The sequence below is a fragment of the Tenrec ecaudatus genome, chromosome 6 (assembly GCF_050624435.1).
Source record: "Tenrec ecaudatus isolate mTenEca1 chromosome 6, mTenEca1.hap1, whole genome shotgun sequence".
NCBI lineage: Eukaryota > Metazoa > Chordata > Mammalia > Afrosoricida > Tenrecidae > Tenrec > Tenrec ecaudatus.
The window spans coordinates 87083482-87108906 of NC_134535.1; the positions used below are offsets into that span (position 1 = coordinate 87083482).

General features: G+C 56.7%; 1 protein-coding gene across 1 annotated transcript in view; it reads left to right on the top strand.

Annotated features, from left to right (window-relative positions):
* Positions 1–25425, top strand: part of VDR (vitamin D receptor) — a 58358-nt gene that overhangs the window by 17301 nt on the left and 15632 nt on the right. The window contains exons 3-8 of the mRNA XM_075551818.1: positions 2869–2944; positions 3919–3986; positions 6452–6605; positions 17188–17318; positions 23581–23765; positions 24021–24135. Coding sequence (XP_075407933.1) covers positions 6460–6605; positions 17188–17318; positions 23581–23765; positions 24021–24135 — 577 coding nt within the window. The 5' untranslated portion in view covers positions 2869–2944; positions 3919–3986; positions 6452–6459. The remainder of the gene's footprint in view (positions 1–2868; positions 2945–3918; positions 3987–6451; positions 6606–17187; positions 17319–23580; positions 23766–24020; positions 24136–25425) is intronic.

Consider the following 25425-nt stretch of genomic DNA (forward strand, 5'->3'; position numbering starts at 1 on the left):
TGATGGGCATCAGGACTCTGGGGACGGCCCAGGAAACGTGATGGGTCCCACTGAGCCACGGGGGTCTGACCTCTTAGTCCTCTGCCCAGGTGACCCCACAGCCTCGGCCGCCTCCCCCAGACAGTTTGCCCCTAGGTCAGACTCTCCACTGGGGGCTGTTCACTTAGCGGAAAATGCTGGAAGGCAGGGTGCCTGTTGAGAGAGCTGGCAGGTACGGGTGTAGGAGAGATAGTGGTTACCTGTGGTGTCTTTGGTGACTGGAAGGAAGCGTGTTATCTCTCCGTTTCTGCTAAGGCAAGGTCAGGACTGGGGTCAGCGTCAGGCAGGGCTTTTGATGTAGGGTACAGACCCTGGCAGGATGGCAGCCAGGGACTTTCCTGCAGACTTAGGCTCCTCCCCGGTTTCGCCTCTGCTCAGTGCTAGTAGATGAGGTCTTCCTAAAGCAGGGTCAGCAGAGGGTTGCTGTGGGGACAGCCCCAAGGAAAGCGGTGGGATGTTCTGCATACTCAGAACAGGCCTTGGAGGGGGTGGTGTGTGTGGGGGGCCAGTGTTTTTCCCTTGCCCTCTGGTTTGCTCCACTTTCCATGCTGAACGTGCACTTGGACCCCGAGGCTAAGTTTAGGAGACCCTCTAGACCACCCAGTAGTGAGAAGTTGTGTGGACCCAGAGAGGGCCATCTGTTGAACGGCGGGGGGCTTTCCTGGATGAGAGGGGCTGGCTGAGGCCTGCCCTCCCCTAACCCGGGTCCCTTGGAAGGAAGGGTATTGTGAAGTTCTTCTCTTGTGACCCCAGGAGCGCTCTCTTCTTTCCTTCCTGATGGTGATGGTGGAGGGTGTCAAGGGCACGTGGTCATTGCCTTTGAGCCAATTTGACTCACAGGACAGACTTGCTATGACAGGCTAGAACGGCCGCATCTGCTTTCCTGGCTATAATCTTTATGGGAGCAGATCTCTAGGAGCAGCTGGTGGATTCGAACTGCTGGCCGCTGAGCATATCACCATTACTCCACCATTACTCGATTGGGGCTCCTTCCATTAAGGGCTTACGATTGAAGACATGACTGAGGCTACTTCCTTAGGAAAAGCAGCGTTGTCCACTCAGCTGATCTGCCTCTGCTTGTCTTGGGTTGTCTCCAAAGACAATCAACTTCACTGTGCCTCAGTGTCTCCATCCCTAAAATAAGTATAGTAACGGGACCCACTCCACAAAGTTGTTGGGGTGGGGGTGGGATTGAAAGTGTGTCCTTGGAGTAGGGCCCGATACAGAGCAACCAGTGTCTGCTCTGGTGACTCATGGTGGAAATGGGAGGAGGACCAGGAGACACAGGAAGAACTTGGGCATTACAATCCACCAGTCTTCTTGGCCTCCGGCCACCACCACTCGCCTGCCGTGGATCCCTGGACCAGTCGCTCAAACTGCGTTGGACTTGAGTTTGGGTATCTGTCAAATGAGACGGCTGCCTTCAGGAAGCTCTCGTGAAGGTTACCTGAAAGAAGGCGTATTGAGCTTGGCACATTGATAGCTCATGTTCTAAACATTCTGTTAAAGTTCTACCTGAATCTCCCCTCTGAACGCTGAGCCATCTTCCGGGTTGAGCACAGCAAAGCCATGCTCCGTTCTGTGCCCACTTTGCCCTCCCTTCAGCCTCCCCGAGGACCAGGCTGGGAGTTGGGGAACCAAAAAGGCTTGTGGGGTCGAACCCAGAGAGAGAGTGGTCTGTGAGGGGCTTGAGCACTGCAGGAAGAAAAGGCAAGGGGAAGCCTGGCTTGAGGTTCAGCAGCAGACACGCCTTCCTCAGGGCTCAGCGTCCCTGGGCCTGGTGGGCCAGCCCAGCTCAGGTGGTCTGTGCTCCGCATCCACCCGTGTTCTACTCGGGCCCCTGTGAGGGGTCTTGGAGGGGCTGGCTCTACCTCAAGGCTCTGTGGGATGGCCGTCCCAGCCTGAGGCCTTCGCTGCCCCGCCAGGCCCCCAGGAGGCACAGAGCTGAGGGCCTGGACTTGCCCCGTCTGGGATGTGCTTGAAAGGTTCAGGGTCAGGTGCCTGCATGTCTGTTTATCTCCTCAGTCATCTCATTGTTGGTGTCAGTGAGTGGGGTGGGGAAGAGAGAGAGAGAGACAGAGAGAGGGCGCAGACCTGGGTGTGTGCAGAAGAGGGGAGATGAAATTCTGCCAGCTTCACCTTGGTGACCCATCATGCCAAGATCCAGAGGCCGTGCCCCGCGACAGCCCTCCTCCAGCCCTCATGGAGGCCGCCTGGGGTGTTGACAGTGTCTGAGGAAGGGCTAAATGTGGCAGAAAACATCCTGTTTGAACGCGCACTGTTGCCGTATTTAACCCCTGCAGCACCTGCCCGCCTACACCCCGTCTCCACAGACAGGAGATCCCAGACACTTGTCTTTGATCGATGCCGTCCCAGGATCCCTAAAGCCCTGGGCTGCCATCCCAGCCTCCTGGCTCGGAAGACACAGGCACCTCCTACTCTCAGCAGCCTGCCAGGCCCTGCTTCTCCTGACCAGGGGTGGGGGGCAGCAGGAGGTGGGGGGGCGCTAGTGGCTCGCCAGAACTGCCTTAGAAAGACACCCTTCTTCCTCCCCTAAGAGCGGGTGACCTTCCACGAGGCAGCTGCCCCTCTCCAGGTGCTGCTCACTGCTCCCACTGCCCGCTTGCTGAGTCTGCGGCCAGGGAGGCCTGCTCCCAGCTACCGCCAGGCTCCGGGTCTCTCACTGGGAGGGAGGTGACACGGCATTCCCGCCCCCTCCATGGCCCCTGACACGTTTTCAGCTCCTGATCCGGTTCCTGGAAAGAGCGCACCGGACTAGCGGTGAGGACTGCGCTTTCTTTAAATAACCCATTTCCTCCTTCATTCCAGAATCCTTCCCGTTGGAGCAGGGAGGCCTCCTGGAAGGGCCCTCTGGGCTTGACGTCCCAGCCCCCTACGCCTGCAGGTGCGTGTTTCTTCCTCCTCCACAACTCTGCCTCCCTAGGGTCCTCTTTGTCCAGGGGTGAAGGGGGTCACAGGAAGACAGTGGTCAGGGGTGGGGGGTGCTGGCTCCTGGGACAGACCCCTGGGAGCTGTCCAGCAGCTGTGTCCTCTGGGAGCTGCTGTGTGAAGCTTTGCACTCAGTCCCCTCCACAGGCTGCCCTGTCATTCCTGGGACTTCCAGCTCTCCCGCCAAAAAATGCCTGGGCTGCTTCTCCCGCCTCCAGACTCCAGTCTCGGCTCCAGCTCCTTGGTAGCAGCTGAGCATCCCAAGCAAGGTTGGGGTCTTCTTGTAGCTGCTGAGATGACCCTGTCCAGGATGGGCCACTGGCTAATGGATACTCCCAGCCCATCTCCACGCCCACCCATCTCGAAGCCCCGACCCTCAAACTCACCCAGGACGCAGAGCCCTTATGCAGAACTCCCTGCCTCACCTACAGCCCAGCTGCTCTGTTGCTGCGCCCTGGTGGCTGCTGGTCCACTCTCTTGGCATCACGGCATCTCCAGTTGAGACCGTGTGATGCTGAGAAACTCACGGGACTGATTTGTCTGGTTTTCCTCTCACCCACACTTGATTGATCTTTTCCCCCACCAAATCACAGAAGGTTTGGGGCTCAGATGACCCATACAGGGCAGCAACATGGTGGTGTCTGGGAACTGCAATCTTCACCAGCGGGGCTTCAGCAGGAGATGCAGACAAGCTCTCCTAGGAGCCTCCTGCTGTTTGGGCCTCTGGCTCCCCGCCCACGTCTTGGATCTGTCCACTGTTCTGGAAGTCCATGGACCCAGTCTCCACTTAGGATGGGCTCTGGGGGCAATGTTGACAGACGTACAGGCACTTTTAAAGGGTGCTTTAAAAAATACAGTGTATCTCATCTATTTACTGAGCGCATATAAAACATAAAGATGGCCTTTTACTAATACTAGTACCTTCCACAGGTCTACCACTCAGAAAAAGAGTCCATTGCTCAGAGACCGTGTGGATCCTTCCTTGGTTCTCTACAAAGGTGCTTCAGTAATTTTGTGGAAAAGTTGAATGGAAATATAATGGGAATTTTCTACAAACTTTCTGAATGTCTCATATATATGTGTAGATAGATAGATAGATAGATAGATAGATAGATAGATAGATAGATAGATAGATAGATACATAGATTTAGGTCCTATACATATATTTAGGTAATTTTAGTGGGGAATGTCTCTTACAGGAGTCTTTATTTCCATGGGAATAAAGGCTCCATAACTTTACATTTTAGTAACCAAAAATAATAATAATTTTTAAAAGCAAAAATAAACCCAAAACCAAACTCACTGCCATTGAGTGCATTCTGACTCACAGCTATCCTAGAGGACAGGGTGGCACTGCCCCTGTGGGTTTCCCAGACTGCAGCTCCTTCTGGGGGTAGAGAGCCTCGTCTTTCTCCCATGACGCTGGCTGGTGGTTTCAGAGTGCCAGGCCCCATCGCTCAGCAAGCAAGCAGAGATGGCGCTGTGCACATGTCGGCAGTAGTGCCATGGAACCCAACCAAACCCGCTGCGGCAGAGGAGTCCGTTACAGCTCGCAGTGACCCCAGCGGGACTTCTGCGCCTGTCAGTCTGCACAGAAGCACACAGCCTCCTCTTTCTCCCGGGCCGGGGCAGGGCAGGGGGCTTGAAATGCCCCACAGCATCACTGGGGCTTCTCCTATGGTCACTCCCACACGAACTCTCTTAGGTCTGTTTGCTGGCTCCTCTCCCGGGAGGGACTGGCCATGTCGTGTCCTTATTTATCTGCCTCAGGCCCTGCCCTTTGCTTGAAGCTCTTTGTGGCATTAAAACACACAGACAGTCGTTCAGTCTATTGTGTCCTATCCTTTGTCATTGCTAGAGATTTTTTTTTTTCAAATTTGAACCCCTCGGGCCTCGTTTCTAAAGGGGCGTAAGGAGTGACAGACCTGCCGGGGCGGTGAGAAGGTGAGATGAAGCGATGACTTAGAGATGTTCAGCCTTGGCTTAGAGATGACCGGCCGGGGCGTAGAGCAGTAACTCAGAGCCCCCCACCCCCAGGCCCTGGGTCCGTGCTTTTCACTGACAGGGCAGGGATGGCATCCTGGGTGGGGGGAGGACATTTGTCTCTTCTTCCTAAGTTTTACTCCCTTCTTCTTCTTCCGACCTGAGGGACCCTCGTCCCGCGGGGTCACTTCCACCTGTAATGACTGTTGTGATGAGGATAGAGGGCCTACATCCAATCCCACTGCCATCCGGCCAATTCTGCCTTGGCGAGACCTCACGGGGCAGGGTGAAACTGCTCCCTGAGGTTCCCAAGACGCTACATCTTTGCAGAGCAGACCGCCTCAACTTTCTCCCTCCCAGTGGGTGGTGGGTTTGAACCGATGACCTGGCAGTTAGGCCCAAGGCCTAACCCAGCCCCCGCAGGAGCCAAACCCTCTCCCCAATTTACGAGGCTTGAGGTGTCTCAGAAGCAGCTCTGCAGGTGAGGACAGTCAAGATCAGAAGCTTGAGGTGAAGCCAAGGACCCAATTTTCCTAATGGAGGCCTAGAGGAGGCAAGCTGGGGACTTCCGGGAAGGTCTTCCCAGAGCAGTTGTGCTCAGTGCCACCGTTTCCCCCTTTTTCTAAAATGGGACTCCGTCTCTAGATGATAGTGCCTATTTCTAAAAGCCACCCAGAGTCCCTGAAAACAAAATTAGTTCATCATGTGCGATGTATATTACTCAGAGGGCTTTTAAAAGAATTTGTTAGATGCATATTGCAGAGAGAAGGAGAAGAAGGAGGGAGAGGGAAGTACAGTGGAAAGGAGAGAGAGAGAGATTTTTATACCTTGCCCCCAGGAACATAAGGAACAGCCCGAGCTGGGTGGTGGGGATGTGGGGAGCTGGGGGAGCGAGGGGTGCACCACAGGGGCTCTGGCATGACCTTGTCAGTCCCCTATCTCAGAGGCTATGGATCTATTCCTACATGTGAGGTGGGAGGCTGCTGGAGGGCTGGCGGGGGGTAGGGTTGTCACGGGAGAGAGTCCTGCCCTGCTTACTGAGCTGTCACAGGTGCAGGGCTACAGCATTCACAGTCATTTGTCACCTCCTCACTCACCCCCTGTGAGGTAAAGTGCCATCTCTCCGGCAAGGACCATGGGCACAGGGTGTTGGAACAAGTCAACTACTGCGGGCCGGCCAGGAAGTGGCAGAGGCAGCATTCGAACCCAGGCAGTTGGACTCCAGGGCCATGCACATAGCTACTGAGCTACCACCAGGAGGCTTCCCTCCGGCTGCCTCTCTGCAAAGTCCTGCTTATGATCAAGGGTGTCCGTGTCAGAAAGTGCTCTGGGGAAAGAGGGGCCGAGGGAGTCCCCAAAGGCCTCACGCCTGGGAGTTAACCCCGTTCGCTCAGCACCCTGACAGATGGTGGTGGCAGGGGCGGGGAGTGCAGGGGCTGCGAAGATGCCAGCTGGCCTGACGCTGGCCCTGATGTTCCAGACGCAGGGATGGAGGCGATGGCAGCCAGCACTTCCTTGCCTGACCCTGGCGACTTTGACCAGAATGTGCCCCGGATCTGTGGGGTGTGCGGAGACCGGGCCACCGGCTTTCACTTCAACGCCATGACCTGTGAAGGCTGCAAAGGCTTCTTCAGGTGAGTCCTGCTCCCACATGCTTCTTGGGGGGCCCTCAGGGTCCCAGGGGACAATGGAGTCTTGCGGAGGGGCTCCTCGTCTGCCCTCAGCTCCCTGCAGCTCCAGTGATGTCTTCAGACTGTAAAGATGGCTTCCTGGGGGAGGGAGGGTGTCTCTCTGTTGTCCCCTCGTAGCTCTGTCCCCCAACCCCTGCCCTCAGCCCTGTGTGGATCCCTGTGGATAGAGTCCCTCCCCTGCTGATGATCACAGCCTCCCAGCTGAGTGCTCTCCATGGGGAGCCTGAGGATACCCATCCAGTTCAAAAGGTTGCCAGAACCAGGGGAACTTTGTGGGGCCCCCAAACCAGATGTATGTGCATCTCCAGGTCTGAAGGTCCTCCTCAGGGTGGACAGGCTCAGGAGTGTGCCAGCATTCCCACAGCCTCTCCTCATCCCTGTGAGCCCAGGCTGATAAATGCCAGTCATGTAGGACAGGTGTGGGGAAGGGCAGAGAGGCTTCCCTCCACGGACAAGAACTCAAGGGTCTACGGGGCAGGGGACCAGAAAAAGACAGCATTTCGGAGAGAGATTGAGATCTGGAAGAAGGCAACCCAACACTTAAACTCAGCATTGACAAAAAGATGCTCTTCCTGTCCAGTCCGGACTGGAGGTGGGGAGAGCCCTCCAGAGAGAAAGAGAGCGGACCGAGTCCCGAGGAAGGACTCTGGCCCTGCCTGCTTCCTGCCTGAACTGATTGCGCACCTGGCATTGCAGGCAGAGTGAGTCAGAGACCTTGGGGACCAGAGCGAGACTCCCCTCCAGCCTGGGCACTCCAGGATTTCCCCAGGAAGGCGGGCTCTCGATGCCCTGGCCCTGCGCTCCAGGAACCAGCAGGCCCCAAGTTTCATTGCCTTGACTAATCCCTGGGCAGAGGGCTTTCTGTGGGTGCTAATTGCGTTTGGCCTGGCTCGGTGGCCTGCTTGGCTTCCCAACCGGCTGCTCCTCAACCCGGGGAACCAGCTCAGCAGCATCGCTGGCACTCTGTCCTGCTGCCGTGGCTGCCCTGCCTGTCCTCTGGCCGGCAGCCCGAGCTTCCTTCAGGGTGGGCCCTCTGGAACATGGACCACATGTCCCATGTGCCACGAGGTCCCTTACCCGCCTTCTGAGTGAGAATGGAGACGGAGTCTGGGGCAGCCCCCACGGCCTGCTTCCCACACTCAGGCCAGCCAGATGAGTGGGCTGTGGTCCTGGCTGTGCCGCAATGAATGTCCTATTTTATGTCCTTGCTCAATGCCCTTGACTTCCCCGTGTTTCAGTTTCTTCACCTGAACACATGAATAGGTAAATATCTGACTCTTCTATTAATGGAGTTCATCTGAGGCTTATACTCCTCCCCTCTCGGAGAAAAAAAAAGCTGAGAAAAACATGTTGTCTGATACAAGTGTACTCTTTGAGCCTCGTGGACCAGGGACATTGCTCTTAGTGGAACCCTGCTCTCGGAAGGCAAATGAAAAGTCTTTCCATCCCTCCAGGCTTCTCCCCCTTGCTCCCTCGCTTGCCAGATTTTAACAAACATCAGCAATCCATCCAGCGCCGTGCTAGCTGTTGGCAAATAAATATTGCTAAAGGTCATCTCACCGATCTGTAACCAAAAGGTCCCCAATAGCTTTCAAGGTTGTTTGGTTAATTCTAGATCCCCACCATGGACTTCCCTCATGCCTCCTCAGCCCCTGCCCCCTGGGGCTCAGCTCTGGGGAATGAGATGGACCCTCAGTTGGTTGCTGGGTGGGGAGCGGCACTTTGGAGGCCAGTTCTTAATTAGGGTAGTCCCCACTTCTTTGCACTTGGGGCTGCTTCCTTCAGACACACTTCTAGGGATTGACTCTTTGGACAGGGGCATATTTGGCATCCGAGTGGGAAGAGGACAGGCTCTGTCATGCCCGTGGCCAAGTGGGGAAGATGACAACGGACGGGGTGGCACACGTGCATGACTGCGTGACTGTGTGCTTGTGACCTGTGGGCACACGATGTTATCCCAGCCCACCCGGGATGCTTACCCTCTGGATTTTGAGGACCCATAGAGTCTCTGGCTGGCCGGTGGCTACACCACCACGGTCTGCAAGTTCTGGCCTGACGGGCAGCAGGCTGTTTTTATCATGTGTGCCTGACCTTGGTGAGCCTGAGGGCTTTACTGGATCTGGGCCAGCTGCATAGTCTCAAGGGCCATCATCTCTGCTGTTGTTTGGGTTGAATTTCATTTGCCAAAGTGATGACTAAATGTATAGAATTTCTCCTATCCTCTTTATCTCCACCTCCCCCCCACCACACACACATACAAAAAAAAAACCCACCTACACTCACTTCTCTCTTCATTGCATCCCTAGTCAGCTGGACATCTTTCCATTTCAGTCTCATGCAAACACGTGTGTGTCTGTGTACTCGTGTAATTCCCAGCAAGGCAGGGAAGACTCCGACTTTGGTGGGCACACTCTCTACATCGGGCGCTGTAACCTTTGGAACAGGAAAATGAGGACGGCCACGTCCTTGTCCTCAAGGGACTCCTTCACCCCTCACCCAGGAGTCCTCAAGGGAAGAGCAGTGCTTTTGCATTGGGTCCCTGGCTGTTTGCCAAGTCCTGGGGCCCATAAGTCTGGCCATTGCATATTTGCTTTGGCTTGTTAGAAAAACCAAACTACACTGCTGTCAGAATGAGCTGTGGTCATCCCACCAGGTCCCAGGATCATAATCCCACCAGGGAGTAAGTGTGAGAGTTGGACAGTTGGACTGTGACCATAGGTCTATTGATCGGGGGTCAGGATTCAGAAACCCGGCCAGCCAGCACCTCCAACTAACTGTTTTCTATTGCTGTTGCTGTCTGATCCTCTGGGGCACATGGGCATCCTGGGAGAAGGGCGGTCTCTCCAGTGCGAGGAAAAAGGAGCAACAGTGACTTGGAGATGAATAGGCATCACTTGGTCAGGTGTTTGGAGTCTCTGGGTGGGACAGATTATTGATGTGCTTGGCTGTTAGCCGAAAGGTTGGAGCTCTGAGTCCTTCCAGAGTCCTTATCAAGAAAGGCCTGATCACCTACATCACAACACAGGTTACCGCGCGCCTTATGGAGCTTCGTTCTGCCCTGATAGACACGGGGGTGTCATGGGTTTGGTTGGCTGGGCCATGTTAACAATCAGAGTCTGAGTAAGGGCTGGAGGGGCAGGAAGGTGCCCCGGTGGGGGTAGGGATGATACTTTGGGCTGCTAACTCGAGGTCACCTGTTGGAAACCACCAGCCAGTCTCAGGGCAGTTCTGCCCTGTCCCATAGGGTCCCTAGGAGACAGAATCAACCCGATGGCAGTGAACAGAAGGGCGGGGGGCATGTCGGTCTAACACAAATGAGTTGCGTGAAGTATATGATCTTTGGATGTGGGTTAATCCGTTGTCCAGGGTGTGCTATAAAGTGAAAAGTCTAAAGGGCAGAGTGAAGGCAGGCCGAGCCCTTTGCTGAAGGGAATGGCGGTGGGCGTTGAAGGTTCAGAGCCAGGTCTGGGAGGCAATGTTGAGAGCCCGATGGTTGTTTGCCTTGCCTTGGTATTCCTCCTCTCTGCAATGTGTGTGTGTGTGTGTGTGTGTGTGTGTGTTACAAATACATCCCCTTTGCAAGATGCCACGAAGCCATGGACTGGAGGCTGCAAGCTAACAAAGGCCATGTGAAGAAATGTCTTCCTGTGTGCCAGCCCGGGGTCCTCAGGGACCGAGTGAATTATAGGGTTTGCGGAGCGCAGGGGGCCAAAGGCAAGTGAGGCACGTGAGGAATGTGCTGGCTTCCAGGAAATCCACCCAGCTGATATGTGTAGCCTTTCCAAGAGGCTTGATATGAAGGGAAACAGAGAAAAGGGCAGACGTCAGCAACTGAAAACTCCAAGTGCTTAAAGGCAGTGGAGTCAACAGAGAGGAGGGGGGAGGAGTGACCACACAGGGCATCCCCTGGGCACAAATCAACAAGTCGCCAAGAAGTTGGCGTTGCTGGAGAGAACCTTGTGCTAAGTGGGGTTATCTGAGGGTGGCCCAAGAGGGATGTGTTGACGCTTGTGTGGAAGAGGCCGGAGAAGAATGCTCCTGCCCTTGGCTGGTCGGAGTGCCGTGTGATGCCTTTAGGTGCCCACACTCGGATCAAGGCTCTCGTAGGAATGGACCGCCCGGGCCAGGAGAAAGGACAGCCGGGTGTTAGGTCCACAACTTCCCAGACATGCATCTTCCCAATATCCCAAGGACTGCTTAGTCCTAGAAGAGTCCGCCAAACAGTCCCTGCCTAGCCTTTTCACGGCATGTTTTTCATCCTCGCGGCTCTCGTTCAGATTGAGATCCGGTAAATTCATGATGGCGACCATCCTACGTAGAACGCACGAGGCTTCAGAAGCCAACAGACCCGTTTTACTGAATCCCGCTTTCCCGCTTGTTCGTTAAACATCTTGGGCAAGTGGATCCAGCTTCCCTGAGCTAATTTTCTGAAAATTGCCTGTGAAGCAGGTACTATCCCTACGGTGAAGGGCTGAGAAAAGCACCCCAGACTGAAGTCCTGACGTAAAGAGCACCTATGTTCCCTTTCCCCCTGAGGGGTGATGTGTTTGGCTGCCAACCACAGGGCCACCCGTTCGAAGCCCCCTGCCACTCCTTGGGACAAAGGGGAGGCAGTCTGCTCCCAGAACGATTGACAGCCCGAAGCCTTAGGGGCAAGTTCCACCTGGGCTACATGGGCACTCTGCTTGGATGGACTTGGTCGTTGCGGGTTTCTCTGCTGGCTTGTGGTGTTTTCCTACTTTCTAGGGTTTTCAGTCCTGAGTGGCCATCTCTCCCTCGCCCCCTCGATCGTGAACTAGTGGCGAGTGTGACTATACGGGGTCTTCAGGGTATCTAAAGAGAGGACCTTGACTAGGAGGAGCGAAATACTAGGTATGGACAAGCGGGGGCCTTCTTGTCAGTCAGAGGCTTCTTGGGCACCGACTAGTGTGGAGGAAGGGACTGAGCAGCGGTCGCTGGAACTAGCGAAAAGGCTGTGGGTCTAGACGTCAGGACCCACTCCATGTAAAGCAGCCTGAAGACAGGGGGCACGCAGTGGGTGAGTAAAGCACGGGGTGGGTGCCTGCTCTCGGGGTCTCGTGTTCTCAGTGGATGATTACACACTCCCACTGACAGTGCCCCCTCACCACTCCCTCCCAATGTCTCTCCCAGCCAGCTTCTCCCCCACCTGGTCCTGTACTGGCTTTGTGCCAGGCCCTGTTTCCTTGACCGAATCCTTACGACCACATCTTCAGAAGGGTTACTTCCATTCACACATGTGGAAGCAGAGGCATGGGAGGTTACGTAGCTTTTACTAATGAGGCCTGCACTTTAGGCCCCAAACCCAGACTGATCCCTCCAGCAGCCACTGCGTTTCCTTCTGAAGTTTTGAATAGTTACTGTGTGTGGTGTTTCCATTTCGTAAAGTGATGCCTGTGAATGGTTAAGGGGAAACCAACCAATTCCAGGGGGCGGGGGGGTTAGGATCTCAAAACACTGACTTGTTCAATTCAATTCCTCGCTCTCGGCTCCCACCCTCATAGACTTTTACTGTTAACAGTTGTCCTTGCTTCCAGGTTGTGTGTGTGTGTGTGTGTGTGTGTCCATGTCTATAGAAGGGAGTATGATATCATTGCCATCCTTCATCCTGCCTTTACCTACTACATCCTATTTCTTCCCGCTTGTTTCCACTCATTTCCCCAGTAGGATTCATTGCACGGCACGTAGGTCCCGGGACAAAATGATGGATCATAAGACCCAGATGGTCCCTCTGTTGATGGACGTTTTTTGCTTCTCCAGAGAAGACTGCAGTAGTCACCCCGTGAGTGGTGGGCCCAGACCTGCTCTAACCACAGGATGCTTTCCTAGAAGTGAGGGGACTGCATCAGAGGTCCGAACACTCACGATGCTGTAGGGGGTTAGTTGACCTCGAGTGGGTTCCATCTCCTGGTGAGCCTGTGGAGAGCTCCTTGCATCACCGGCCTGCTCTGTGGCAGCCTTGAGACCAGTGCTGCTGGGTCCTGTGGTGCCTCCGCCCCTGGGCTTGGATTCACATCCAGTGCAGTCCGCCATACTGCACTGTGCTGTGCTGATGGAAAGCAGCCGCCTTCACATGGCTTCTGACTAGTCCAGGCACCATGTGGGTCAGAGCAGGGGTTTCAAAGGCTGACTTTGGAGAAGCAGATTGCCAGGTGAATCTTGGAACCTTCAGCCTCTCTCAGGCATGTTAACCGCTGGGACTCCCACCAAAACTTAGGCCACGGCCAGCGGGTCCATTCTGGCAGGCAGGAGCCGGACAACTGTGCCCTAGGGTTTCGAGGCTGTGAATCTTTATGGGAGCAGACAACCTCATCTTTCTCCCCTGGAGAGGCTGGTGGATTCGAACTGCTGACTTTGCAGCTAGCAACCCATTTTGTAATCCATTATGCCACCAGGGCTCCTTTTAGACTTCCAGTGGGTTAGTAGAGAGTGCCAAGCTGCCCTGAAAAAACGAACAGAAGAAAAGTGTCCTGTGCTCTTGACTAGTGATCACTGACCTTTAAAGGTAATGTCTCAGAAACCCACGTGCCAAGACCCTCTTGGTGCAGCCACGTGTACACTGGCCATGGAGGCCCCACCTCTCGGATGTCTTTGTTCTGTCCTGTGGGCAGTTCCCCCATGCTCCTGTATCCACACCAGGCCCTGGCTTCTCTGTGATGCTCAGAGCTATGGTGGAGACAAAGCCCAGGAAGGGGGTGTGTGCCCCCATCCCCACCCCCTGGGTTGGTTATATAAGGTCCGTTTCTGCTGGCGGGGATCCAGAAGGGCCTGAGGCTTTGTGTGTGAGTTTCTCTGTCTCTTTCCTCTTTGGGTGGATTGGTCTCTGGCAAGAGAATGGTCAATGTCCTCTCTCACCCCTGGCTTTCTAGAAACTGCGTCTATATTTAGCCTGGTTGCACCGCCCCGACCCCCTTTCCTGAGCCGGAGTATAATTTCTAACCATGCAGTGGATTATAGGGTCTAGGCTGACAAGGAGCAGCTGAGGCAATGGGCTCCCATGGAAACCCGGGGCTCCTGTTTCTCCAAACCCAACCAGCTCCCAGGCAATTAGCGCTGGGAGGATGGCAGAGCGGGCAGAGGATGTCTGGGACAAAGCCTAGAGCCAGGGATGGGCAGGGTGGCTGCCCTGACTCCTTGTGGGCAGCAGCTAGATGACAGCCACAGGAGGGCGGTCATCTCAGAGGGCAGAAGAACAGGGCCTGTAGGCCCATCAGGCCTGTGGCTGGGCCAGACACACCTGAAAGGCCAGCTCAGAGCACAGGTTCCTGGAAGACCTGGTCTGGCTATTGGAATCGTCCAGAAAGCCTTTCACTCCCTGTGCCTGACTCCATACCCTAGTGTTCTTCTGAATGTTCGACCTCTATCTTCCCAGCTGTACTGCAGGGGCCCTGGTGGCTCGGTGGGAAAAGCATGGGGCTTCCATTCAAACCCACCGGGCTGTCTGCTCCTGTAATTTTCATTCACTGTCTGTGAAACCCAGAGGTGCCCTTCTCCCCTGTCCTGTAGGGAGTTGTCGAGTCAGAAGCGACTCGATCCCGTGTTTTGGGTCCGCCTCACTCTCTGCTCAGAGGAGTCCAGGGTGAGCTGACCACTTGATTGTTAATAGTAATAGCGTTTAAAGCTCAGCAGAGTCCTGGTGGCAGCATGGCTAAGCCCTTGGCTGCTAACACAAAGGTGGGTGCTTCAAACAGACCAGCCATGTCCTGGGGACAAGATGTGACCAGACAAGCCCCAGGGTAGGAGGACAGCACAGCCCCTCAGCCTCTGGGCAAAATGCCAGATTGTTTGAGGAAAAAGAGAAGGAGCAGGAAGAGGAGCAGGAAGAGGAGGAGGAGGAGGAGGAGGAGGAGGAGGAGGAGGAGGAGGAGGAGGAGGAGAAGAAGAAGGAAAGAATGCGAGTTTACTCGGAATTAGAAGCTTAGAATTAGGTTCAAGGCATGGCTTTCTGGGGCCCAAGCATCTGTGGTCACCAGGGAGCACTTGAGAGCCACAAAGTGGACACGAGAGTTTGGAAGATGCACTCCGGTCCTGGGAGAAGGCGATCTGCCCGTGGCTGGGAACCCGTCTCATTTCTGGATAGCCCTCACATTCCTGAGGTATATTCATAGCCCCACCCAACCCCCGCCCCTCTAGATAGTCGCTGCAGGGGTGTACAGGCTCTTGTTTCGATCAGGGTGGGCAAAAAACGTGGGCATGCCTTCTCCCATGGGGTTGTTACTGCAGAGGCAGGGCTGGGCCTTCGGCAGGTCAGACAGGGAGCAGTACTGCCTGTAACAGCCTGCATCTCCCCTTGTGACCCTGGGCCTTCTGGGGACTCCTGGGGAAGTGAAGGCCATGGCAGATGGGCTCCAGGGGCCAAAGGCCAAAGGCCAAAACCAACAGTAGCTACTTCCTGGGTCACGGGGGTCAGGCTTCCCCTGAGCTGTGCCCCGGGAGTAGGAGTAGCCGCCCGGGGCCTTTGGTCTGTGGGCTCAGCTTCCTGGGGCACCAGGTCTCTCCTGAGATGAGGTCGCAGTGAGTTCAGTCCAGGAAGGGAGAAGCTGACCTCCAAAGCTCTGGCCTGGAAGACTTAACGTCTTGCTGAATCTCCTTGCTGATAGGTTTCTCAGTCTCAGAGGTTGTGTCTATTAAATGAGAGGGGTTACACTCGTGGCCTCTTGGCTGCCCCGTGGCTGCCTGGTGGCAGCAGTCGTTCTCTGCTCTGCTCCTTTCTCTTCCCCTGACTCGGGTCCTTTGACCCCCATCTGTCCTTTAGCTGGAACAAGTATGCGAACTGATGAGTGTGCAGGTCTCACACTGCGCGTGTTCCTGTAATTGTGAGCAGTGAGTCATTCTCTTACCAAGAATCAGAACCAAGCCCTGACATCTGGAAGTGATATCACTGGCTTATCGTCAGGAGAGGGGAAGGGGCGGGCGAAGTCTTGGCTTCTGAGCCCAGGCTCAGTGATTCTGCCACTTTCTTCTTGCCCCCTAAGTCCCTGCCAGAGGAGCCCCAGAAGGACAGTATGTTGTCCCTGATCTCAACTCAAGGACAGTGAGATTGGATGGATTTTTTTTCTGAGCCCAACCAGAGGCCCCCCAGAAGAAAATCCTGGAGAGGGACTTCTGTAGCATGGGCCTTGGAAATCCCCCGGAGCACAGTGTGCATAGGGCCGCCCTGAGCTGTTCGCTAGCCCTGGCAGTTGGCTCCCCCCGGCTGGCCTAGGAGGAGTGACAAGTGACTTCTGGGACACGGATGATGTGGAGCCTTTGGAGGAAACCTTCCTTGGGCAGACCACAACCTCCCAAGGCTCCACGTGACAAGGCTCTGGCGGCAGGAAGACGTCCTGCGCTGGGACCGAGCACGGAGCTCTGGGAGAAGGGCGTGAGCAGCCGAGAGGAGGCCAGGGGTAATGCTAGCGGAGGGAGCAGAGGCTCTGAGTCTGCTGGAAGCCTCGGACCCTGTTGAAAACCTTCTCCCAGCAAATGGAGCTCTTGGGCTAGCACGTGCACGCTGGACATATGACTATTACACCACACACACACACACACACACACGAGAGAGGGCTCCTAGATGCTCACGGGGGAAATGCTAGCGTCTTCTGATTCCACGTCTCCACGGACTTCCAGAAGCACACACACCCATCTCACACACACACCCATCTTCATTCGCATGCACACAAGCAGACTCGGGCGTCCGAGGGGTGCGGGCTGCCTTGCTGAGACCCCTTTGGTGTCTCTCCACTCTTGGCCCTGCTGTGTCCTCTGCTCATGAGACCCAGGTCAGGCCTCTGGGCTCCCACCTCAGATCTGGCCACTTCTCTTTCTGGACCTGCAGTCAGGACGGGTATGGGGATCTGCAGTCTGGGCCCTACCTCTGCCTCCATGTAGTCTGTCCCCGGGCTCCACCTTCAATACTGAGACTGGCGAATGGCTGCTGACAAGCAGGGAAGGCTACTCTGCGGATGGCATGATGTCTTTACTGGGAACACTTGACGTGTCTGTTTCTGGTGTGCTTCAGAACAGGGGAGCAGAGTAGTGTACCAGCAAATAAAACCAGCGGGGCGGGGAGGGGGGAGGAGGAGGGGAGGGGGGTGGCACGGAGCTTCTGCTAAAGGTGACGGGAAAGGGTGGGGTCAAGTGAAGATGCTGACAAAGGGCACGACAGGCGGAATTAATGTCCTTGGAGTGTCCACAGGAAGAGTGCTGAAGCAGCAAACAAGAGAAGGACAGCTTCTACCGAACACAGCCAGGGTCGCCGCGCAGGCAAAGCCAGCAGGGAGCATGGCCGTCGGGTGCATGGCCTACCGCGTGGGCCTCCAGAGAGGGGCTGTCCCTCCAAGTGTCCCGTGCTGGCACTGCCCCCCGCCCTTTCTAGCAGACAGGGATGTTTGAGGGCTCTTCTGCAGGCTCCCTGGCACCTGCTCCCGGGCGGGTCTTTCTGGCCAGTCCTCCTGCTCCCAGGGCTGAGGACCAAGGAGGCCAGCGTCCAGGGCAAAAGGGACACGTGTTCTCTCTCTCTGGGCAGGCGAAGCATGAAGCGGAAGGCCCTGTTCACCTGCCCCTTCAACGGGGACTGCCGCATCACCAAGGACAACCGACGCCACTGCCAGGCCTGCCGCCTCAAGCGCTGTGTGGACATCGGCATGATGAAGGAATGTGAGTGTGGGGACGGTGGGCCTAGGGGGGTGGATATGGGGGAGAGGCTCTGGTGTGACTCCTTCTGGCATGGCTAGGGAGGGCAGCATGCTCTTCCTCTGGAGCTACCAGAGTGCAGGTCCAAGATGGTGGCAAGGGGCCGGTATGTGATGGGATGGGCGGCCTGGAGCAGGGAGCCAGAGCCCTGGACCCTCTGGAACACCAGGTGAGCTGCCCCGGAGTCTATTTTGACTCCCAGGGGCCTGCCCGTCCTGGGTCTGAGCAGAAGTGCCCCAGTGGCTGTTGCTGGTGTTCGGCCCGGACTCCTGACACCCATACGCTTGCAGGGGGGAACCCTGCGCACGACCAGGCTCCCCTGGCGCTCGTATCCCTGGATGCAGCTGGCCCTGCCCTCCTTCTTCCTCAGAGATGTTGGGTGGCCTTGAACCAGCAGCCTTGAGATTAGCAGCTGATTGCACACCGTCCCAACAGCTCCTTGGGGGTTTTCAGTGGCGATGTTTGCTTCTAGGGCACCCCTGGGTGGACTTATACTCTTGAGGATCTATTGATCTGCCTCAGAGGTTGGAGGGCCCCTCCAAAGCCCTTTCTGCAGGTAGGACAAGGAGGAGGCCACCTTCAACCATCCCTCCCAGGTAGAGAGTCCTTCCAGAGCATCATGGCTTCTGTGGTACCTCCCTGCAGGCTGGGATGTGGCTCCTGCACCCCTGAGATCTCAGGGCCGCGGCTCTGGGGAGAGCACTGCTCTGGGTGAGGTGGGCAGGGCAACCATGGAGAATAAATATTAAGGTTAACTGCTTTCCACTACTCTGACCGCCCCCCCTACCCCCCAACCCACCCCACCCCCACATCAGCCTGACAGCCTTGCCGGCCCCTGGGCAGATCTGCAGACGGATGCCTGGGGGACCGTGTGAGAAGGTTGGGAGGGGGGAAGCACTGAGGGCTAGGGTGACCCTCTGGATGGACACGGGGAGAAAGAAGTGACCCGTGGGACTCACTTCCTATCCAGCTCGGGGCTTGGAGGAGAATACCGACTGGCCAGAGGTACAGCAGTGTTCTGACCCGCAGTTAAAAATAATCCCTGGACTTTGCATCTGCCCCAGCTCTAGTGCCAGTTACTTGGTAACTGGAGTGGCCACTGAGTTCAGCAGATGCTGGGAGGGGCTGGCCAAGCCCTTCCTGGGCTCAGGGTAGGGTGCTGGGCAGCCTGAGCTACGACACCTTCTACATCTGCAGCTCCTGCTTTCTGAGCTCCTGTTTGTCCACTGCCCACACCCTGGTCTTTTCCCCCGGCCCGAGACAGAGGCAGAGCTGATGCCCTGCCAAGCTGCAGGCTCCAGGAGGTCCCAGGATGGAGTGCTCACATAGAGGCACCTTGGAGGTCTTCCTGGTTGTATGACTGCCTTTTTAGGAGGTGCAAGGAGGGTAGGGATGGAGATAGGAGACTTCTTCCCTGAAGGGAAAGATCTCTGGTGTTAGGAAAGAGAGACAAGAGATCTGGTCCTTACCACAGAGCTGAACTTCAATGCTCAGAGCTGTCCCTTGGCCTGGACCAAAGCTCCTCTTGTGGGTCCCAACCCCTCACTCTTGAGCCTGACTCCCCCGCCAACATGGGAAGATGTGCCCAGGCGATGTTCCTTCCTGGCCCCACAGGAGCAAGCAGGCCTGGGCATGCTGATCCTGTAGCCCAGGCCCAGCTCCACCCGACTGTGTTTATCCTGCGGGAAGTGAAGGCTGAGGCCTGGGAGCCTTTGGGATGTCTCACACACTCACTCAGTGGGGTCTACATGAACCAGATGTGGGCCTGCACAGCCCTGCCCCCAGGAGCTCAGGGCCACTACTCGGCAGGGAGCCAGGGAGATCATGGATTCCCGTGTTTGGGTGAGAGCCAGGCTCCGCCATGGCTGTTCCGGTCAGGGCCACAGTCACCAATGGTCCTCCCGTGCCCTAGTCTATGCCAAGTTTAAAAAGACAGATGGAGGAAGGTGTTCTAGCAGTGTAACACTTACCCAACAGTGCCACCAGGCAGGGCTCATAGGTCCGACTGTCCGTGTACCAGATACTTGGCTGACCACTGCCGCCCAGAGGAGTCCAACTCATAGCGACCCGTGGGGCAGGGTGGGACCACCCCCTAGAATTCCTGAGGCTGTGAGTCCTGATGGAAACAGACAGCCTCGTCTTTCTCTCATGCAGCAGCTGGTAGGGTCGAACCGCTGACCACTTAATCAGCAGTTGAGCACTTGAACCGCCGCTCCTCCAGGGCCCCTAGGTCCTGGGCCGAGCATAGGGATTTTCTTGTTCAGTTTCTACAACAAACCCTAAGCACGTCCATTTTCAGTAGAAGAGCAAAGGCATGCTCGGAGGGATGAGAATACCACACCTCCACTCATCAGAAGAGGCAGGGGCTGGTCGGTGGTAGAATTCACTGGAGTTTGGTTTCTGGTCGACGCAACTTCTGCTTAGCCACCACCTGGCTGTCCCTGGAGATGTGAACGTAGCTAGGGTGCAGATTGATGTCAGAGAGGCTTCCTGACTAAGGTGGACCAGGACAAGCCCTTCCAAGAAGCAGCTGATGGAAACCCTAGGAGCATGATGGTCCAGTCCTCCTGAGTCCGGGCCGCCAAGTGGACATCAGCTAACAACAGCAACACGATGATGGCCATCCGCATCCTCTCCCAACGGCCCTACTGGGTGCTCCCAAAGGTCAAGCTGTGGGCTCCATCCTGGGGAAGCGCCTGAGGCACCACCACTTGGCAGAGCCACCCCATGGTTCATTCCCAGGCACCTCCTGGGCCCGTGGGAGACAGGGAAGAGAGTTTTGTGCCCGTTGAAGAGACCTTTTCGCTCTCTTCAAGGCGCTTGAAGGTCAAGGCATTTTATGGCTGAGTTTGCACTTCTTGCCAGTTCTGTGCTTGTGCGACTTAGAGACGTCTCTGAAGCTAGCTTGTTGAGTGTCTCTGCAGAGGGAGGCCTTTCTCCCCAGTGGTAGCACAGCACCTGAAACCCAGTAGGTGTCCCCTCCCTGTGTTGTATGAATGACTCTTGGTTCCCTGCGGGATCCTCTGGGTGTCTTCTTCGTCCTCCACTGGCCACTTCATCAGCCAGACTCCTCAAACCTGATCTCGCCTCTGGGCAAGTCCTCTGCCCTCTTCCCTGTTGTTGTCCTTCACCCACGGCCGAAGTTACGGAACGGTGACGTTCTCTCATCTTGTCAGATCTGGACTCCCCATTTCCATCCCAGCAGGCTTCCCGGGGCAGAGAGCGTGTCTTATGTGGGAATGGCTTGCACTCAGCAAGGAGGGAGCCACGAAAGCTCCTCGGCTGCCTTCTGGTTGGCTTAGTGTCCGACCCCAAATTCGGGGAGTGCTTCCCATTCCGTTTCCCGGGTCTTTAAGCTCCTGCCCTGTGTCTTGACATCTGCTTTTCTTCTTGCTTGCTTGTTTTAATCTCTTCTATATCTCAAAAGAGATGGATTGAAGATACACCCTCCACTAATCCCGCCCCATTACTTTAACAAGGACAACCCATTCTCAGATGGGATTGTCACCAGAGGCCGGGAGGTGAGGTTAGCATTCACGACACATAATTCAATTTGTAACAGGGAGAGAGAGAGAGACTTGGAGAGGGGGGCACCAACCGGTCAAAGAGACAACGCACTTTTACAGAGAGGGGGAGATCTCACAGCACAAGAACTCCAAAACATGGCCGGCTGCACCACAGCTGCAGGGCAGAGCCCGCCATACCTGTGAGCCGCCGAGCGGAGGCCGCAAGAGATGACAAGTGATCGCTGACGAGAGACTCTATCTTGAAAATATTTCCATCCAAGTTCTTAAAACCGAAGCGGTCAGGGGACCGGGCAGAGCAAGCTGCTGATCTAAAGGTGCGTGGCTGAAACCCACCCAACCTCTCTGCAGAAGAAAGGCCCAGATTTGCCTCCCTAAAGATTATGGCCAAGAAAACTGGAGGGGGCCAGTCTACACTGTAACACGAGGGGCAGCTGTGAGTTGGGCGCCAACTAGTTGCAGCTAGCACCAACACTACAGCCTTGCTCTGTTCTGTAGCCCATGAGCGGGCAGGGTGCGCCGTTCCCAACCACGTGGGGCATATGAGCGCCCAGTATCCTTTCCCACGAGAATCCCTTGCTAACAGTACAATTCATCCAGCAGACTTGTGAGCAAGCACCAACCACGGCCAGGAAGCCCCCGTCGGACTGGCCTCTGTGGAAGAAATCAGGCCCTGCCCTCCAATAGCCAACAGTCTAGCGGACCTTGAACTTGTGAAGCTCTGGCTAGAGACATTTATTAGAAACAGCATTAAATCTTACGGAGGCTAACAAACATGGGTGGCAACATGTATGGCAAGGACCCAGATGTGCAACCGGAACCAGAAATGAGAGACCCGTGTAGCTCCGGCAGAATCGGAAAGGCTTCCCGGTAAAAGCAGCCGGGGGCACGTGGGGGGTGGGGATAACAGATGCCCGTGGGAGAGAGAGGACCAGAGGGAGAGACGTCCAGCACAAGGAGCAGCCCGGCGAGCAAAGAGTAAGCGGCTCGTCGTGTTCAGTGCTCAGCAACACCAACTCAAGTCAAACAGAAGCCGTGTCCAGAGGCCTTGGGACACGGGGGCGGGGGGGGGGGGTGTTGAGGCGGGGAGGTTTGGCAGAATCGAAGTCGTACCATGGCAAACCTCAGCGTTGATTGGGACCTGCTACGTGGTAGGCAGCTGGGAAAGGTTCTGGGTGAGAGCGATGCCACAGAGTCACGGGGCGTGAGTGGGGGGTGGTGACTCCAAGTCTTGGAAGGCTGTGTCAGCTCCTCACCCCGCCCACTACTGACTCAGACAAGCAGGAAAGACCAGACACCGGCTCTTGGGCTCCCCAGGCGGGGGCCTTGCACACGGCCTTCCTGGGTGCTCCCTGCTCCTTCCTCTCCCACCTTGCTTGACCTTTTAGGCTCTGAGCAGACACCCTCAGTGGGAGGAGGGTTGGCAGCTCCTGGGGCAGGTGAGTCAATAGCTGGGTGTGGCCTCCTCCCAGCCCTCCTCTTGGTCTGGTTTACATCCACTGTTCAGGGAACAGACAGTGCATCTTCTGCCCCGGGCTCCCCTTTTCCCATGTGCCCGTGGCTCTGGTTACCCACTTCCATCTCCCATCGGCTGGCTCTCCCTCCCCTCACTGACCTCGGGTCCTCACCAGACCTGAGGACACCCAAATGTGCCTTTCTGAAAGCCCGGAACCCACCCGCTCCAGGGCTCTGGTTCCTTTCCCCGCTCTTGTGAAATTCCCCCATGCTGTGGGCAGATGCCCTGGCAGCGCCAGCACAGAGCAAGTAGCTACAGGCCAGGGCTCCAGTGCCCACTCCTGCCGCCAGCGCTCTGCAAGCCCCAGCCATGAGGTCTGTTTGCCCGGCTGCTGTGCCAGGCATCCCCGCTCCCGGCCTCCGCCCTCCCGGGCAGCCGTCCACCCAAGTGAGGCAGCAAAATCCCAGAAGCCCCTGCACGGTGAGCCCGAGGTGACATGGGGTCACCCAGGGCTGGATACCCAGACTAGCATCTGGAGAAGGTCTCAAGCATCATCAGAATGGGGGACGTCAAGTGGCTGTGATGACAGAGATGTCGAGGGGTGGTTTCCCAGGGGTCCCAAGAGGCCACGTCTCTCTGCCTTGGTCAGCAGATCAGATGCCTGAATTCCGTGTCTGGAGATGCCCCATAGCATTTCTGGGCACCCAGTGCTGGGAACGTCCACACACTTTCTTGGCCACTCTCGCCTGATGTCTCCACCAAGGTCAGGGAATCGGGGGGGAGGGGGAGGGGGCTGGGAAGTGGGGGGATGAGGAGAGGAGAACTAATGGTCTTTGAGCATCCGCTCTGTGCCGGGCCTGTGTTCCCTTCTCACAAGAGTCACCTGTGTGAGGTTGACATGACTGCCCACCTACACAGAAAACCGCCCCTTCTGCCATCCAGGAGATTCCAACTCTGTGGCAGCCAAGCACCTCACCCCCCCCCCCAATTTACAGAGGAAGGAACAAGGGCACCAGCCTCTCGTTTTATAAGGACAAAGGTCCGGAGGGTGCCAACAGCTGGTCCAACTTGGTCTTGAGAACCCAGAGACCCCAGCTGTTGGACAGCTTCCCTTGGCTCCCACCCATGGGGCTACAGGACTCAGGCAGCGGGCTTGGCCTAGGTCCTTTAGTGTGAGGGGTCACCCCACCCCCGGCAGCTTGGGCCTTCTGTGGGCTCACCTTCCACCTCCCCGTCCGGCCCACAGTCATCCTGACCGACGAGGAGGTGCAGCGGAAGCGGGAGATGGTGCTGAAGCGGAAGGAGGAGGAGGCGCTGAAAGACAGCCTGCGGCCCCGGCTGTCGGAGGAGCAGCGGGGCATCATCGCCATCCTGCTGGACGCCCACCACAAGACCTACGACCCCACCTACGCCGACTTCAGCCAGTTCCGGGTGCGCACCCTGTACCCACCCACCCCCGCTTGACCCTGAGCCACAAAGCACAGGGGGCACCCAGGGTGGGCGGGGGGCCTCCTGGTGCAGAACCAAGGGGAGGGGTGGCCTGACTCTGGAGAGTTTCCTCTTGTCACCCACTGCCACCCACCCCCACCCTCACCCAAGCCATCCCGCCCAGAGATCAGGGACCAGGCAGGAAGGGGACCCTGAAATGCGAGTGTCACGCCTGACACCTGTCTGCCTTCCTTCTAGCCCCCTGTTCACCGGGAAGAGCATGAAGAGAGCCGCCCCTCCAGCTCCTCCTCACCAGAGACCCCCAGCTTCTCGGGGGACTCCTCCTCCTCAGACCACTACTCCGCCTCGCCAGGTAAAGAGGACCCTACCACCCAGGGGGGCGAGAAGCCTTTGGCTCCCTGGGCGTCCTGGCCCTGAGCTGCCGGGAAGGGCTAACATGAGTGGCTCACAGGGGCCAGTGTCTCTCAGCAGAGCTCCTCTTTCACAAATTCTACGTGTGTCTGCAGCGGCGGGGTGGTGGGGGTGGGGGCGGTGACAGTTGGAAAGGCAACGTGCCCAAGCTCCTGTGCTGAGAAGAAACAGAGGCCTGTTCTCTCAGGCAGACCCCTCCCCAGGGCAGGAGAGGGGCTCCTGTATGCAGGTGGCAATGAGGGGCTGGCACTTCTGACTCACTGAGTCCAGCTGCTGTTGGTTGTGCTTGTCTTCTTAGGGCCCCTTCCTGCCTTCCTCTTGGTCCTCCCTGCGGCTTCTCTGCCTTTCCTTGTCTTCTCTGCCCAGGCCTTGTCCCACCCCTGCTGCCCCCTGCTGGGGCTCGGCAAGAGGGCAAGGATGGGATGGCCCACTGTCTCGGGTGACCAGCATCCTGGGATTCAGTCCCTCCAGACTCAGCCAGCAAATCCAGGACAGCTGATGGACAGGGACAGCAGGGGGAGCCAAGTGTGGGGTCTGCACCCCCACCCCGACCCCCTGCCCTTAGGTCTCCGGAGAGAGGGCCTAATTCGCAGTGGCCCTTGCCTGGGTGGACCGGCCCTCCATGCATGCACTTCCCTTTGTAGGTGACTCTCCCTGGGGCAGGTGAGAGTCAGTCTATATGACTGCTGCGTGGCTCTGTGGCTTGGCACCCTCCGGCCCGTCCCAGGAGGAGTCGTGGCAGCCATGGTTAAGTGCTTGGCTGCTCACTGGAGTGTCGGAGGGTCAAACCCACCCGCTGCTTTCCGGGAGGAGACTCGGTGATCTGCTTGCATAGAGTTTAGCTTAAGGATCGTCCAGCCGGAGTTGGAACCATTCAATGGCCTGCAACAACGTGAACACTCCAAAGGACCTCTCTGCCATCCAGTCCACGCCGGCTCCCGGTGACCCTGCAGGACAGGGTAGAACTGCCCAGTGGGTCTCCGAGATGGTCGCTCTTTAGGGGAGTAGAAAGCCTCCTCTTTCTCTCACAGAGTGGTTTTGAACTGCCAACCTTGTGGTTAGCAGCCCAACGCGTAACCACTACACCACCAGGGCTCCTAGCAACAGAAGTGAATTCCTTTGAAGGTCCCCACCCACCAGTGCTGTGCTCAGCAGGCACAGGGAAGAAAGCCGGCAAGAGCTAGAACTAACTCACCGGGATGGCCTGGTTTCGCCAGGGTCCCGACATTCC